Source organism: Psammomys obesus, unplaced genomic scaffold (genome assembly GCF_907164565.1).
Source record: "Psammomys obesus unplaced genomic scaffold, mPsaObe1.curated_primary_1811, whole genome shotgun sequence".
NCBI lineage: Eukaryota > Metazoa > Chordata > Mammalia > Rodentia > Muridae > Psammomys > Psammomys obesus.
Window position 1 is genome coordinate 24,765,984 of NW_026592510.1, and position 17,659 is coordinate 24,783,642.

At 47.8% G+C, this 17,659-nt stretch overlaps 1 protein-coding gene across 1 annotated transcript in view; it reads left to right on the plus strand.

Moving 5' to 3' along the window:
- Positions 1 to 434: 434 nt before the first annotated feature.
- Positions 435 to 17,659, plus strand: part of Cd6 (CD6 molecule) — a 38,524-nt gene continuing 21,299 nt past the window's right edge. The window contains exon 1 of the mRNA XM_055614252.1: positions 435 to 579. Coding sequence (XP_055470227.1) covers positions 531 to 579 — 49 coding nt within the window. The 5' untranslated portion in view covers positions 435 to 530. The remainder of the gene's footprint in view (positions 580 to 17,659) is intronic.

Consider the following 17,659-nt stretch of genomic DNA (forward strand, 5'->3'; position numbering starts at 1 on the left):
TCGCCACCTTCCCAAAGACGATGCAAACCTTAGCACTCAACCCCATGAGAGCTGCAGTATGTGGGAGGGGCAGCAGGGGGCCAGGAGTTCACTCTTCCAGCGCCAGTTGCTAGACCATCTCTGAGCTGTCCGTCTCAAGGGAGGAAGCAGCCTCTCTGTCTTTCTCGGGAGACCCTCGACGATGTGCGCATTTGGGCATGAGACTCTGTGATTCTTGGGGTTCCCATGGGTTGGTGGGCTTACAAAGGCAGCTTGGGCTCCCCCCGCCCCAACACCCCTGTGACAGCACCCCTGTGACAACAGCCTGGCTTCCTGGAGACCAAAACCACAAGCAGAGTGTAGAGGCGTGAGCTACTCATAGGCTGGGCCTGCGTGAAGGGGAGACGGGTGTGCAGCACAGAGGACGCTGGGAACAAGAACAGAAAGGGCAACGAGGGTGAGACCGGCCATCGGTGGCACAGCTGCCTCCCTGAACCAGGATGGCGCTTCCTTCAGGCAGGCGTGTGTAGCAGCGGGATACAGCACCAGACATGTGGCTCTTCCTTGGGATCGCTGGATTGCTGACGGCAGTGCTCTCAGGTATATATCTTCCATCGCTTCCCGTCGCTTGGGCTTGAGGACCTGCGTCCTGTCCCATTGGCCTCTTGCCAGCTGTTTGCCTGTGGCCACCTTGGTAGAGCCTTTTAATCTCTGGCCATCCTGGTGTGATAGCACCTTGGGGCTTGAGAGGACACAGGGATGCATTAAGGGGCTAGAACTGGCTGCTCTCATCCTGAAAGGCCTCCTGGGAGTGAGATGGCTGAGCTTTGTGCCTGCCTAGGGCCCTAGGTCTAAGGAGGTCCACCCATCCACAGTTTCTTACCATCTCAGAGAAGGGCAGGGACCCCTCCTTTGAGAAGGAAGACCAACCAGCAATAGTATTTTTCATGTTAAGCCCTGGTGGGACTCATAAGTGCCAAAGACAGAACCCAGGGAGAACCAGCGGACCTTGAGATCATCATCTTGGTGACTTTAGTTCAACCTCCTGGGTTAATTTGAGACACAAATGATCAGGAAGGCTCTTGAGGTCCCGAGCCTTGTGTCCTGGGCCAGGGTTCTAGAGCAAAGGCCCAAGGTCACCAGACACTCATGAGGCGCCTTAGAGTGCCAAGGCCAAGCTGGTTGGAACAGGCAACAGCCTAGAGATTCGGGAGTCCCTGTACATGGTGGGCTTTTACAACTCAGGAAAGGAAGATGGTATAGAAACAGACTTATGGCCTAAGAAGTTAGATCTGCCCCACAGATGGGGAGCCCAGGCAAGGGGTAGGGATATCAGGCTGGACAGAGGCTGTGAGCGCTTGGGGACTTCTAAAGGAGTGTCTCCTTCTGGATCTGCAGGCACATCCTCCAAGCCCCCTGCTGTTAAATTAGCTTGTGTCTTGGACAGTCGGGCTTTGTGGTCCTTTCTTGACCAGCTATTTCCAAAGCACTGGTTCTTGAGGCTCAGCTGCCAGGCTGACTACAAATGGTGAGAGGCCTCCTGCCTCTTCCTGTCCGTCAATGCAATTACCATTGCCCCTCCCGAGAGGCCCAGTACAGGCTCAGGATTAAGTCCTAAAGGGAAATGACTGCTGACTGCCCCAGACTGGGGCTTCAAACAAACGAGCTTCTCCTGTTTCCACTGCCTCCCAGGAGGGATGAAACAGGGTGAGCTGGATCCTGGAGCCCTTTGTTCTAAAGCTGATAGGTGGCTGGTCCTCGGTCTGAGAAGGTGGGCCCAGGGTGATGCCTACGGGAAGGCAAGACCTCAGCACCAGGCAGGTTCCTTAGGTATGGGCTGCACCTGGCCCCATGCACAGCCTCAGTATCCTCGGCTACTTCCTTTCCCCGGGTTGATGTCAGTTGACCTGTTTTTTGTTACTGATACAAATTTAGTTTTGAAAGAAAACTCTGTCATGTCGTAAGTAGAAAACCCTATCATTTGCCAGAAATTAAAAAAAGGGAAACATAAAAATAAATGGTGGCAAACTGGTGATGGTGCACGCCTTTGATCCCAGCACTCTGAAGCAGAGGTCGGCAGATCTCTGTGGGTTCAAGGCCAGCCTGGACTACAAAGTGAGTTCTAGGACAGCCAGAACTGTTATACAGCTGTCCTGAAAAAAAAAAATAAAAATAAAAACAGAAAACAAAAAGGGGGCAAAAACCAATTTGTGGCAATTGAAATGATTCTAGTCAATGCCCTGAAGCCTAAGGCCTATATCCTCCCTCCCTCCCAGTTAATGGGGTGATGAGGGAGGGCATAAGAATATCCTAGTTCCAAATTGTTATTTTCTTCTGAACTTGCCCAGCACACTGAGCAGGGAATAGGCCCTAATTTGGGCAATGCTCATTCATCTGTCACTGATGGTCTATGTCCCATTGAGAAATGTCCCCAGAGGATGATCTGATCTTTGCAGGTGTAAGGAAAACTGCACCCCTAAATGACCCTATGTCTCCCTCCTGCTGATGTCAGGGAGGCTGAGGCTCTGGGCCAAGGGCCTGAGCGTTCCTTTCCCTCTGCCTGACCTGGCAGGCCTCACTGGCTGGGCACGGAACTGTGTGCAGGGGTGCCGGATCTGTGTTGGACCATGCGGGCTTAGGGAGAGGACATTAAGAGAGAAGAGAAAGAAAAGGTAGAAAAAATGGTGAACAACAAGAGGAAAGGGAGCAGGAGAGTGAAGCCTAGAAGAGAGTTCTGGCGCTTTCTGGCGCTTAGTGTCCAAACCCACGTGGTCCAAGCCTTGCTTGGTTCCATTTTGGGAGTTAGGGTAGGGAATGCCAGGGGTTGGTGGATGCCAGCTTTCCTGAGAAGCTGGAGCGCTCTCCTCCTTTCCTCTTCCTAGGTCTGGTACCCAGCTCTCTACTCTGAGTTCCATACAGCTCTCTTTGGTCGCCCACCTCCGGCAAGGCCTGACTGTTCCTGGGTGGCCAGGGCTTACAGAGACAGACCCTCGGGGCCCAGTTCTGGACCTCAGTTTCCTGATCATCGAAGGGGAGAAAGAGACTGACAGTGAACTAGAAGCGCTAACTAGAGGGAGTTTGGGGTTAGGAAACTGGAGTTTTCACCCAGTGTTGCCTGTAATTCACCAAGTGCCTGGGCTCCCATCCTTCCCTGTTCCTCATTTTCCTGGTTAGTGGATAAAGTCTTTTGTGTCCTGAAAAAAAAAAAAATTGTACTTATCTAAAAAGACTATTTCAGGCTGGAGATGCTGCTCAGTGGTTGATACTTGTCTAGTATGTGCAAGATGCTTGCTTTGACACCAAGCACCACACATAAAAATTGTTAAATTTTTAAAAATTAATCAATTCTCCTCATTTGTGAATATAAGTTTTGTTTTAGTTGTAAGCTTGATAATTTCAAGGGGCCTTTGAGCCAATGAGGCTGAAGAGAGCAGTTCCTTTTTCTGATTAAATGCATCTTACTGATTAATTCTAGCTAATTAATTCCCTCAACTCCATGCTGTCCAATATGGCCGCCCCTGTGTTCCGACCATATGAGAAGTGTCAGTGCGAAGCACAAAACAAATTCTGAAAATGAGTTAAAATCGCGTGTGTGTGCACGTGGGCACACGCAAACTAATATATGTCAGAGCATATGTGGAGGTCAGGGGGCAACTTTTGGGAACTGGTTTTCTCCTTCCAATATGTGGGTCTCATGGATGGAACTCGGGTTACAAGTGCCTTTGCCCACAATACCGTATTGCCAGCCCATATTTTATATTCTAAACTGAATTTAGGAATCGAGGGGCTCGAATATCCACACCATCCTTACTCTCAGACCCACCAGAGCGTTTCCTTTCACAGCAGAGAACGAAGACTTTCCAAAGAAGGAAGGTCTCAGACTGGGAATTCTCCTGAGGATGCTGACGATGTTGACAGGCACATCAAATCCCCTTGGATTTTTAAGTTGAACATTGACTTGAGGGCACTTGTGTCCTCAGATATCACAAGCACAGCCTCTTCACAGACCAATGCACAGAATCTGACCCAACTTTCACTTCACCCACCGCTAGAAACACTAAAAGGTTCTATTTATTTAATCATGTATTCTTTGTAAAGTCTGTCCTCCCTGGTGGGGTGTGCTGGAAGTCGGGGGCCTCCTCGAGAAGGGAGGATTTGTCATCTCAGTGGACTCAGTTGAGGTCAGTGGGGATTTTTTTGTTTTGTTTTTTCATTTTATCAAAATAAAAGATGTGATTCTTCTGTGCTGTCAGTGGCCATGCTGAGGCCTCTTCTCCTCCAACTGGGTAGTCATTTGACCCACAGTTTCTGGATACAAAGGACACAAAACTAATTTTCTATGTCTGTGTCCTCACCTGGCAGATTAAAATCCAGCACGTGTCCATTTTTCCATTACATTTTGTGCCACATTCTTCCTGCCTGTCATACAGTTCACAGATAGCATCAGTAACACAGGACAAGCTTAGGCTTCCTCTGGCTTCTTGTGCTGTCTGGTCATAGGTGATAACTGATAGGGGACAAATGTCACGGCTATTACATCAATGGCCATCCCATGTGGTAGAGCTGGCACATTTAGGCAGATATAGATGGTTTCAGAGTGAGCCGAGTGGACTGAGATACTCTGCCTACAGCTTCCATGTTTATTCTGTGTGTGCCAAGGCCTTCTGGGCTGCCCACCTCAGCCTCACTTCCTTACAAAAAAAACAAAAGACAAAAAACCCTCATGATACAGCCAGACCCTGGCTGCTAGATTCTGAGGCTAAAATACCCAAGCTTTTCCCTGAGACAAGGAAGAATAAGCAGCAGTTGGTGGGGGTCAGCAAAAATGCTTCAACCAAGCCTGGTGATGTAAATTAGATCCCTGGCAGAAGGAGAGACTAGATTTCACACACCTTGTTCTCTGGCCTCCATATGTGTGTCGTGGCAAATCGGGCAGGGGATGGAGAGGGAGGAAGGAAGGAAGGAAGGAAGGAAGGAAGGAAGGAAGGAAGGGAGGGAGGGAGGGAGGGAGGGAGGGAGGAAGGAAGGAGGGAGGGAGGGAGGGAGGGAGGGAGGGAGGGAGGGAGGGAGGGAGAAAGAAAGAAAGAAAGAAAGAAAGAAAGAAAGAAAGAAAGAAAGAAAGAAAGAAAGAAAGAAGAAATGAACAAAGCAAGCAGAGTGAGCCAGGGAGCTAGAGAGTAACTCTGACTGATCAGGACAGGGCTAGAGGGTCCGACAGAAAAAGACAGTTTTAGAACCAGGTCACCTTCCCCATGCCCAGACCACAGACTGAAGCCAACAATTTCAATGCCTGTGCTAAGGCCTAGGGTTGCACTGAGAAGTCCCCGTTGATCGGCATTCCCAGTCACCAGTGTCTTGCCATCCCTCAACCCTTCTGAAATGGTGTTTTAAAGAGGTCTCGTGTTTATTTGTAGAAGAGAATGCATGTGGCTTACAGGGAAAGCTACAGGAAAGCACCTGAATGTGCTGTGAGCAAAAAAAAAAAAGTGTCACGGAAACAAAAAGATGGCACTAGACACTAGACACCAGCCATATGCTTTGGTTGTTCTTGCTGTCCTCCAAAGAAGTGGTTCTCAGCCTGGAGGCCGAATGACCCTTTTACAGGGGTCGCTTAAGATTATTGGAAAACACAGCTATTTATCTTGTAATTCATAACAACAGCAAAATTACAGGGATGAAGTAGGAGTGAAAACAATTTTATGGTTGGGGGTTACCACAACAGAAGGAACGTGTTAAAGGATCGCAGCATTAGAAAGGTTGAGAACCGTTGCTCCAAAGGGAGAGGTGTGTGTATCAGAGAGGCATTTACCACTGGCCCCACAGGAAGCCCTCTCCTCCATGCCAGGTTGCAAGAGAAATGTGATCATAGTGTTGAGGTTGGCGACCAAACAAAGCCATTGGGCAAACTTTTGGGTGTGTACTTGCATCATGGAAACACTGATCAAAGAAAGGTCAAGGGGCATTGGACCCATGCCCACTTGATAAGACTAAATCTGAGGAAGCCACTCAGCTGCCTGGAACATTCTGGATATGAAGACCCCATAATAGGCAGCCCAGGGTACTCTGGGAAACCCCTGAATTTCTCTGGTGAGCCTTGAAATAGGTATGACATCCAAACTCATGCTCTGTGGCACAGCTCTGGTTTCTGTTCACACGGAGGCCTGACTTCGATCGCAGATGTTGCTCCTCCGCAGCCTTCCACCTTGTCGAGAAAGCATCCTTGGCTGGCCCAGAACTCACAAATTAGGTTAAGGTAACTGGCCAGCTAGCTCCAGGGATCTGCCCATCTCTCTCCTCAGTGCTGGGATTATGCCACCATGCTCAGCTTATTTTTTCATCAGGTCCCATGCTTGCAGACTAAGATAGCCCCTTCTGCTTCCCAGTTGACTCTGGAAAAAGGGTTTCCTATGACTTGGAGAAGATGGGGACTCAGGATGGGTTTGGGGACCAGCTCTCACCTTAACTAACTCTTCAGGGTAATCTCAGGCAAGTTCCTTCTTTTCTCCCATGCTGGCTTCCTCACTGGAAAATTAACATATTAGCACTAAGGTTGCAATGATCTAAAAATCCTTACCCTCTAAATATGTCCCTGGAGACTACAGACTGAGAGAAACCCAACCTCTGGATAGGCACAGTGTGTCACAACCCCAGCCGAGACCCTGGGGCCAGACAGGCTTGTTTCCGACCCCAGCTCTGCGTGACACGGAAGCTACAGATAGCAATGCCTGGCTTGCCAAGGTAGTCAAGTCAACTTAGATCAGGCAATCCCAGGTTGCTGAGCAAACTGTGGCATTCAAAAGTGTTATATCAGAAACATGTCACATAAGGCCCAAGACAGTCAACTGTGTGCATGTTACATAAGATTTGCTCATTAGGCTGGCACCATTGTACAGTGAGCTCATTTACCTATAGAGCAACTCTCTCTTATAGATGAAGAAATGGAAGCTTGGCACACCTCAGAGATGAACAAAATCTATAGCTAGCGAGAGCAGGAAGCTGAGCAGCCCAGAGCCCTTTCCCCCATAAGCGAGTGGCCTGGTTGACACCTTCTTCAGTTGTGAAGTTTTGTTCCTCAAATAGCACCCTTCTTTTGCTTGCTCACCATTGAGTCCAGGGTCTGTTGGAGGGGGAGGTTCTGTTGGAGGGGCTCTGAGGTTCTGTGGTTCCAGTTGGCCTTTAGCAATACAGGAGACATAGTGTGGCTGCCTTGCTCAGCCATGGCTCTCCTTCCGAGTTTTCCTGGCAGGAGGGTCCGTCTTAACATATTTATTCTGCACTGAGCCCTATGCTCACATTAAGATACAAGATAACAAAAGTCACATCATGATGAAGCAGGTGGGGAAACGTATCAGGGCCAACCTGGCCTAATGTGGCCACAGATACAAGCCAATGAACTCTAACCCCCAGCCATCCTTAGGGACTTCCATTTTCTAAGTCTCAGCTTAGATGTTTATCCTATCCAATCCTCACAATTCTAGGGTAATTACTCCTATTTTAGAAGAAGGGAGTTTGAGGCTCAGAAGGTTACATAATTTGTCTCAGTGGTAGCTAATGGTAAATTTAAAGAAATCATGTCTAGGATTGGGAAGATGGTTCAGTGGGTAAGGTACTTGCCTTGTAAACATGAGGGTTTGCATTTGATTGCTAAAACCCATGTTAGAAAACCAAAGCCTGGCATGGTGGGTGTGCAATTGTAATCCCAGTGCAGGGAAGGTAGTGACTTGTGGGTCCCGGTGGTTCTCTAGCTAACCAGCCCAGCTGATATAGTACAATCCAGGCCAATGAGAGAGCCTACTTCCATGAAATGTCAGCTGAGGCAGACTAAGAAAAAGACTAGGTGTGGGATGCTGCAAGGGCCCTACAGCTGCATTGTTCAGCAGCAGGCGATGTGGCTGAGGCATGGGACAGCAGAGGAGAAACAAAGCAAAGGTCAGGTTTCCGCCCGCCATTTTGTAGGTTCAGCGGTCTGCCTAGCCTCCTGCCTGAAAATGGCGCCTGAAAAAGGTCAGTGCAGCTGATAAACTGTTGATCAAGCTATAGGCCAGGCCTGGCACATCTGAGATTTCCAGGAAAGGGTCTTCACTCTGGGAAAGCAACCTCTTGCTTTCCTCTGCAAGAGACTGAGCCCCTGGGTCTCCACAAGTGTTCATGATAGGAGGATATAAAAGATCCAGCTTCCATATCTCCAGGCCACTCCCGACCTACCTCACAAGCCTGGTCTGATGATTGTCTCCAGACAGTGCCAACAGATGCCCAAGGGTTCTGTGTGGGACTGAAAGGATGGGCTGCTGGGGAATAGTGACAGGTTGGAAGAGGAGAAGTCTCCCTCAGAGCTGGCAGCTCTTTTGAACAACCATCCTCACTGAGGAAATCTCCTGTCACTGTCTGGGTCAGGAGGACCCTGTATCTTCAGAGGTGGGGGCCAATGCTGAGCAGGGATCTGCTCCATTTACAGAAGAGCAGAGTGATGGCAAGGAGCCTTCAGTTCCTGGTAGACCTGCTTGCCAGCCCACCCCCATTCCACCCCACTCCTGCCCACTAGCTGCCTCTTCCTCAATGGGGTTAGGAGGAAAGGTTTCATCTGCATGACAATATGCTTTAGCTAGAGTGTTTAGCTCTTTCTGGAGGGGTACCTTCAGATAGACTTGGGGCCAGGGCAGAGGTAACAATGGACTATTGGGCTGCCAGAGACCCAGGCCCTACCTTTCTCGACCCAGCCTTCTCAAATAAGTTCCTTGGAGAAATGTCTTCTTCCCAGATGAGACTCTGGACGTACAATAGTATCTAAGCTGGAGGACACCACAGTGGGCAGCCAACTGCTCCTATTTCTCAGAGGAGGAAAGTCAACTGCAGAGTGGGAAGCCCAAGGTCAGGAGAAGGCAACTCTACAGGTCTAGTCCCAACTCCAGGACTTCTTTACACATCACCTGTGAGACTGGTTCATGCTTAGCTTCCTTTATGGGAGACCAGCTAGGGGATGCTATGGTCCAACCTGCTCTCACCTGAACACAGGCGGCCCACCCTGGGCTTCAACTTTGTTGGCCAGCTGGATGAAGATAGGAGCTGTCTCCTACAGGCCCTCTAGCTTGCCCGTCTACCAGCTGACCCAGCCCCAAAGTTCTGGGAACTTTGTATCTTGGGTGTTTTCATTTTCCCTCCAGTTCTTCCTTCCTTCTTTTCTTCTCACTTCCTCTCTTCTCTCTCGTAAATTTTACCACAGCCATTTAATTTGAGACTTACTGAGAAGTTTCAAGGACAGCACGACAGATTTCTTAGAGTACTTCACCCAGACTCCCAACCGTCAAGCGCACCTCATTTGCTTTGTCATTGGCTCTCAAAGCACATTTTCTGTTATCTGTTACTGTTTTCCTAACTTTCTAAGAGCAGGTTGTGGACATACTATTTCCCCCTACATGCTCTAATATGTTTTAGTTTTGTCTCTTAGGTTACATTGACGTTTTTGTTTGTTTTGTGCTGGTTGTTTTGCTTTGTTTTTGAGACAGAGTCTCAGAGTCTGACCATGTTGCCCAGGCTGGGCTCAAGCAATCCTCCTGCCTTAATTTCTCATGTATCACTATGTCCAGCATTAGTTCCCCCCCCCCATGATTCCCATGAGAATTCCATACATGTAATAAAATATAATAATAAAATATGGCCTTATATACCCTCTATTTCCCTCCTGCAACTCATTTTCCCTGCAGTACCTCCTCCCTCTCCTGACTTCCTGCCCCAGCCCCCTGCCTTAGCCCACTAACTCCAGTTAGTGCTGCTCCCATGTGTGCCGCTGTGGAGTCACCTAGTGTAGGAAATCTACAGTAACCACATCCTAGGTGAGTGGTTCTCTCTCCTGTAGAAGCCATCAACTGCCAACCGTTTTTCAGCGAGAGACAGGGCCTGGAGGGCACCTCTCCCTCTACACAGGAACTTCAGCTGCATGTGCGCAATAGCCCGAGTCAAGGCCAGAAGACAGCAGTTCACAGGGCTGCTCCCGGTCCTCCAGCTCTTTTGGGTTTTTTTTACTCCCTCTTCCAAGATTTCCCCTGAACAGTGTGTGTGTGTGTGTGTGTGTGTGTGTGTGTGTGTGTGTGTGTGTGTGAAAGATGTTCAAATTAGGGTTGGATGTTTTAGTTTTAGAAAAAAAAAAAAAAGAGAAAACTTTTTTTACATGATGACATTGCACTTTCCAAAAATCAATAAATTCGGACACAATATTATTACTGTGCAGACTTTACTCAGATTCTGCAGACCAGTCTAGTAACATCCAGAAGAAAACTCTGCTTCACATTCTGCGTGTGGTTCTCATGTCTATTCTCTTTCACCTAGAATGACCTACCAGCTTCTTTCTGTTGTGAGCCTAGGCTTTAACGGCTGAGCCACCTCTCCAGCCCTTACCAGCTTTTTCTTTCTCTTTCATGACATCGATCTTGAAGCACACAGAGCGCTTGTTCTCTGAAAGGCCACTTAACCGGCTCGTCTGAAGATCGCTCCTGATGGCTTTGAGTCACGCGTCTTTGGGCAGGGATGACATAGGTTGATGGGATCCATCTTAGCACCTCTTTCCAGGAAGCATGTGGGATGGACAGTCCCACCGTTGTTAGCCTCACTGATCACTATCTGCTGGGTTGCTCTATTAGAGCTTCCTCTGAGACTGACACACACTTTCTGGATAGAGTTTTTTTTTTTTTTTTGAGAATGTACTCATAAATACATAAATATCTGGTCCCCTCAAACCTTTGCCCGCTTTGCAACATGGATGACCCTCGCCCGAAACACTTACTTTGGTTCTGGTTGTCAGTCTGTGACCTCAGAACACCATCGTCGCTCCTGCATTTATCACTACTCACGTGGTTTTCTTAACTGCCTCAGTGGGTGAAATCTTGTTAGCTTGGTGCATGGAAGGCTGGTAGAAATGAAACCAAGGCTGGAACTTGGGGCTCCCTCAGGGGAGCCTCTGATGGCTGCCCTGCCTCAGTCATTGGAGTTTGGCTCAGCAACTCTCTGCCAGCGTGGGGAGTTCTCCTTCCTCTTGCTGGGACTACAGTATTATGTGTTGCCGACTTTAAGCCACAGAAGTTATGAGGAAAAGCGAACTATAAACACATTTTAAAAACTGTATCATTTCATGAAGTGGCACACACAGGAAAAGTGATGAAGCAGTCTGGGTTAGAGATGCAGGCAAGAGCTCTAAGGACATGGGAGCAGAGTCCTGGGTGATGCCCATATCCGTGAATGCTGACATCAGGGAGGAAGTCAGTCATCCCAGGAACAGGGAATATTGCCACAGAAGCCTGGTGTCAGGTATAGGAACGGGAGGGTAAGGAGATGGGTCACAGAGCCTGGGATTCAAACACACCCAGAGGAAGTGGGAAGTCAGAGTTTAAAGTATGAGATTATTTATACATATAAGCAAAACACTAAAAACAGAGGGCCAGCAAACAACTTGCCCCCAAGCCCAAGGGGGCTTAAACAGTGTTAAAGGCTGGTAACACTATATTGACGTGTGTGTGTGTGTGTGTGTGTGTGTGTGTGTTAGTGAAGCACAGTATGTGTATGGTATTCGGGGAACAATGTGCAGGAGTCTGTTCTCTCCTTCCACCCTGTGGGTTTTGGGGATCAGTTCAGGCCTGACAGCAAGCACCTTTGCCAGTGGAGCCATCTAGACCACTTCAGATTTTTCTTGAAGGGTTGGATAATTAGAAAGGGTGTCGTTTGCTTACTGTGCAGTTCAGGGTTGTTTAATCTTTTATCTGTCTCCGAAACCAAGGCTGCTGTGGCAAAGGTTCACTAATTTGTGGGAACAGTAGTGGGTAGAGGCAAATGGGATGGTGGAGAGGGGGCCGTGTTTCGAGGGACAGGAGCAGAGTTTACAGTCAGTGCTGGCAGCTGAGCTCCTTCAGCCAGATTCCAGCTGGCCCAGTGTCTGAAGGAAAGGACCAGGCGCTTAGCTAAGATGGGCAAGGTAGCTGGGCCGCTTCTACCAACTCTCACCACCCCCACTCAATTCTAGTGAAAATTCAGAAACAATGTAAACATTAGTCATCCTTATTGCAAAAGAATTGTAGCAACCACATTTAAAAAAAAAAATGCAAAGAGAACAGAAGTCTCACTCAGCACCTTCACACCCCTCCCCTTTGTCCTTGAAGAAGGGGCCTTTTAATACTCAAAAGCTTAGAGGACATTTTGGCCCATCAGCACATGGGTGGGGGTGCTAAGAAGTAGGCACCAGGCAGGTTTTGAGCAGCTTTTGTGGCTTGGCTGGGAGCACACAGATTCCAGGGTCTTTGAACAACACTAAACTCTTTGTTCCTGTGAATTTGAGGAAGTCCCCACGCTCTCTCCTTCCACTCCAGGGCTGTGACAGACCCTGCGGCTCCCTACAAGCTTCTACGGATATTTTGTCACCAGCACGTGAGGCTGCTTAAGCTCTAGCTGTATCAGCATAGTCACAAAACTCAGGCTTTGGAAGGACGTGCTTGCTTGTAGACTCTACAAGCAACCGGAAGTAAAGGAAGACCCGTTCTTCCATCTTCCTGGCTCCTCTCTTCTCTTCTGGAATTCTAGGCTCCTCCCTCCGAGCTCTCGTGGAATTTCTGTTGCAGATATGAGTGTAGAGGTGGGCGATTTAGTGTCCTAGGGCTAAGTGGCAAAGTCCCAAAGACTAGGTGGCACCATTAAGAGACGTCTATTTCACACAGTCCTAGAGGTTTGAATTAAGGTCCAGGGTCAGCAGCTGGGGTTCTTGCAGAAGGCTGTGAGGGAGCATCTGTTCTCATCTCCTAGCTTCTGCAGGTTTGTGTCCATCTTGGGTGTTCCTTTGGCCTGTAGAAAGGTCACTCTAGGGCTAGGGGTGTAGCTCAGTTGTTAGACTGCTTTCCTAGCATGGGATAAGTCTTAGGTTCGAACCCAGCACTGCGTAAACTAGGCACGGTGGCGTACATCGTAATCCTAACAATCAGGAGGTAGAAGCTGGAGGACTAAGAGGTCAAGGCCATTTTGAGTTTAAAGTCAGCTTGGGCTACATGAGACTCTGTCTCAGAAAGCCAACAAACAGCAAAGCAGCACTGCAGTCTCTAGCTTTCCCTTGACAACACTGTCTGTGCTGTCTTATGAAGATGCTCGTGATGTTGGATTAAGACCTTCTACACCACAGACCTCACTTTTACTTGATGCACACTCTATATAAACACTTTATTTTTGAATAACACCATGTTCTGGGGTAGCTGGGTTTAAGATTCCAGCATTTAATTTATTATTTTTATTTTATGCATGTTGGCGTTTTGCCTGCGTCTGTGTCTGTGTGTGGGGGTGTCCTATCCCCTGGAACTGGAGTTACAGACAGTTGTGAGCTGACATGTGGATGCTGGGAATTGAACCCAGCCCCTCTGGAAGAGCAGCCTTAACCACGGAGCCATCTCTCCAGCCCCCAGCATTTAATTTTAGTGGAAAAAAATAATCACACACACAAACATACCCAAAATTAAAAGAACAGAATGGATAATTACAGCATTTCTGTATGTTAGAATAATATTTCTTTTTTGTTGTTGTTAGCTTCAAAATACCTGAATTTCATTATGGCATTTGAAAAATTTTACCCGTTTTTATTTTATGCGTATGAATGTTTGCCTGAATGTATGTATGCACATGTGTGGTGCTGTTTGAGGCCAGAAGACGACACTGGCTCTCAGGGAACATGAGCCAGAGATGGTTCTGGGCTGTCATATGAATGCTGGGAGCCAAATCCAAGTTCTTTTCAAGAACAGCACAGAGCCATCTCCCCAGCCCCTTATTAATGGCACTTAAAATAATAGTTTGTTGTCGTTCTCCTGGCTTCTTCCCCAACCAGCCCCTGCCTTTCGCCAATAACTTTCTTTCTTCCCTGTACCCCACACATCCCAACCCCTCTTTGCCCTCTAATGGTCTCCTGTCTAGTCTCAGAGAGGTTTTGCCTATACTACAACTTCATATACAAGCACTAAAGGGTAGGCTCTGGGTATAAGAGAACATGTGTGGTTTCTCTCTGAGCCTGGGTCATCTTACTAATAGTCTTTTTTAAGTTCTCCCTATTTTCCTGAAACTTCAGTAAGTTTATTTATATATTGCTTTCCTACGGTTCACCCCTTTGTGGACGTGTAAGACCTGGGGTCTCACAGCTCAGGAGTTCAAGATCGTGCCCTTCCCAGAATCTCCCCCAGACCACGACTCATTGCAAAAGCAAGAGGTTTATTAACCATTGCACAATGAGGTCACCCCTGCCGGTCAACAAAGAGTGGCACCCGGAGACAAAGGCCTTTAGGTTTTTAAAAGAAAAATTTCGGGAGATTTGAAGTTGCAGTCTTGGCAATTTAGGATTGGATGAGGAAGCTATAAAGTAAGATAATTGGTTAGTCTTAGGTGCTCAAGCTTGGTCAGTCCTGCCAAGTGTGGATGCAGCTGCAATTTAAGGTGGGGGTGGTTAGCTCATCCTTGAAGATTAGGGCTGCTGGCTCTTGGCTGGAGGTCAAAAGCTACTCAGAAGAAGTCTGGGTTCATTGCTAAGAAATGCTATCTCAAAGACAGGAGTTTTTCTTTTTGCTGACTGAAGGTCATTGCTTGCTTGCCTTTTTTTCTATCTGTCCTCATAGATAGGGTCACATTTTTTCCATTCTCTGAAAAGGTATTAAGAGGCTTTAGCTTAACCTGAACCTAAAACTCAAAACTATAGGCTTTAGAAGACATACAGGTTACAAAGTTAGTCTAACCCTTTCAGACGGACATCTAGGCTGGCTCCATTTCCTGAGAAGAATGTACAAGTATCTGTGTAGTGAGACAATCCCTTGGGCATGTGCCCAGGAGTACTGTAGTTGTATTTTTAATTTTTGAAAGAATCTCCCTGCTGATTTTCATGGATGGCTATGCTAGTTTATACCCCCGCCAGCAGGGAATAAGGGTGCCCCCTTCCACATATGGCTTGGATTTTTAAAAGTTGGCATGATGCATATATTGTCTATGATGCGATGTCTCAGAAGGAAGCAGGGAAGTCACTAGAAACCACATACATTCACATTTCAACAGAAAAATGTAGGATTCTTCACACTTCACAGGATTAATAAAGATTGCAAATGGCTTCTTAGGTTGGGCCTCACAATCAACAGAGTTATAGAAGCACCCTTTAGGGCCTCAGATTTGCAGTATGGTTGTGTAAGAATGCTCTCAGGGTGGTGACTAAGGCTGGCCCTAGGTGCCTGGGCTCTCTTTCACTGCCTGACATCCCTCAGAAAGATGTTAGGTTGGCAAAACACACTAAGGCTCAAAAATAGAAAGCAAGGGATTTGAATCCACCTCAGCTTAGCTCTAAAGCCACAAACCCCCCAAGCTGTGGAGTTTGCCCCTCTCTCCCAAAGATTTCAGAATTTAAAAGCTAAGTCATAACTATGTGTGGTGGCACACGCCTTTAATGTCAGCACTCTAGTCTGAGTCAGGCCAATCTCTGAGTTAGAGCTTAGCCTGGTCTGCAGAGTGAGCTTCAGGACAGCCAGGGCTACACAGAGAAACTTTGTCTTAAAACAACCCCCCCCCAAAAAAAAACCCACTAGATCCTAAGCCAGAAGAGGAGGCTGGGTGAGCAGGCAGGTGGCCATCTACCTGAGAAAGACTGTCACCCCAAACAGTGGACACTGATTGACAGAGGCTGGGATGGCTGCCTCATGCCTCTGCCAAAGTTCCCAGGTAATCCTTGCACTTTGGCCTTGACAAACGTTCTATCAAATCACTGCAAGTCCCATGTTGAAGACTTTTGGACTCTGTATGACATTCAGAGGCTGAGAAAGCAACATTGCCCTTTCAGCATTAAAATCAAGGTTTGAATTTTGTTTGTTTGTCTTGTTTTTCAAGACAGGGAGGGTTTCTATTGGCAAGGTTTGAATATTTTTGTTAAAAAAAAGCATATGGGTTTCCTGTTGTATTATCTCACTGGTGACAAAAAGAAAGGTGTGTAGGTGGACAGGGGGTACATTGTCTAGCTTAGGTTGTTAGGCAGAGATATGAGTCTTTGAACAGAGTCTCAGTCCTATTACTTCCTCATCCTTGATAGTGCCTACCTGTCTTCAAGACATCATTCTTTTTCATCCTTACTTCTCTCAAAGTTTGTTTCAAACCCTAAGAAGTACTTTCATCTGATCACAGTCATCTATGAACTCTACCAAGACAGGCTGGCACAGAGCCGGCTAAGACAAAGAAATCCATAGAAGAATGAACAACCAACACCTCCCAGACTAAGAGTTTAAAGACACAAGAACTGGAAAGACCTGGAGTTGTCACAGAGGCACCCACAATGTGACTTACAGAGCGTTGTGTAGGATAGCCGTACAGCCAGGTAGCTGCAGAGGCTCTTGCTACCCAAATCTGGACATGTTGCTTAGTAACTGTTATCTTGGAGACATCTTTACATGCTGCTGAGCCTCAATTCTCATCTGAAATCTGAGATTTCATGGGTCCCTAAGAGAGATGAATGGGCACACTCTTAGTCCCTCTTTAGCTTCTCTTAGAATCTGCCATTATTCTTGACTTCACTTAAAGCCAGGTGGTGGATGAAAGGAGGAATGCTGAAGTATAGGGGGTGGTCTATGAACACAGGGGAAATGCCTGTAAGCCTGGCTGCTGAGTTAGAGCTTGCTTCTGAGGCCTGAGTTCCCTGGACTCTGGTCCAGCCTGGAGAAGTCTGTTTCCCTCTGAGGTGGGATGATGATGACTTCTGGTGCCTTCTGGCACCCAACATCAAGGTGCCCTTCTCTTAGGAGACTCCAGCTGTCTTAGGAAGGTCTTGTCTTAGCCCCCAACCTCCACCCCACACGGGGAGACTGCTCATCCCTGTCATCAGCCTTAGCCCCCAACCGCTGCCCACAGCAGGGAGATTGTTCATCCCTTGCCCATACTCAGGCTTTGTTTGCCCAGAAACTGCTGCCCCAGCATCCCAAGAAGGCCTCACTGCAGCTCGACCCCCACCCCAGGCAGTGGGTGGGGACAGGCCCCAGGAGGTGAGACTCAGCCCAGCAGTTTCAACCTCTGCCCCTTCCAGCCTATGAAAGCCAGCTCAGCCTTCACATAGACAGCTACCCTCTAGATGGTTTCCCTTTTCATTTTAATCTCTAGTCTAGTCCAACACACCGGCCCACTCCATGCTGTCTCCAGGCCTTTGCTCATTTCTACCTCTTCTCATTTCTTGAAGCCACCTGCTATATTCGATAGAATGGCTCTGTCAGAAGCCCTGGAACCAGAATTACAGATGCTTGTTAGCTGCCATGAGGGTGCTGGGAACTGAACCTAGATCCTCAGGAGGATCAGGCAGCTCATCTCAGCAGCCGCCTCTCTAGCCCCTGAGACAGGTTTCATAACATTTCCTCATATGATGTAATGTACTTCAACCCCTAAGCCCAGAGAAAGTTCTTGGTACGTGTGGAAATGCTTCGCCAGACCGGTGAAAAATCCCCTTCCTGAAGGGTCATTATACCTGAAAGTTTCTGACCTCAGTAGCCACTGATTCAGTCACTTCCTTTATTCAGGCAAGCATGGTGATGCACACTTGTAACCTTAGCTAAGGAGGTTGAGATAGAAGGATCATAAGTGCAAGGCCTACCTGGCCTGTACTACAAAGTTTAAGGCAAGGCAAGGCAAGGCAAGGCAAGGCAAGGCAAGGCAAGGCAAG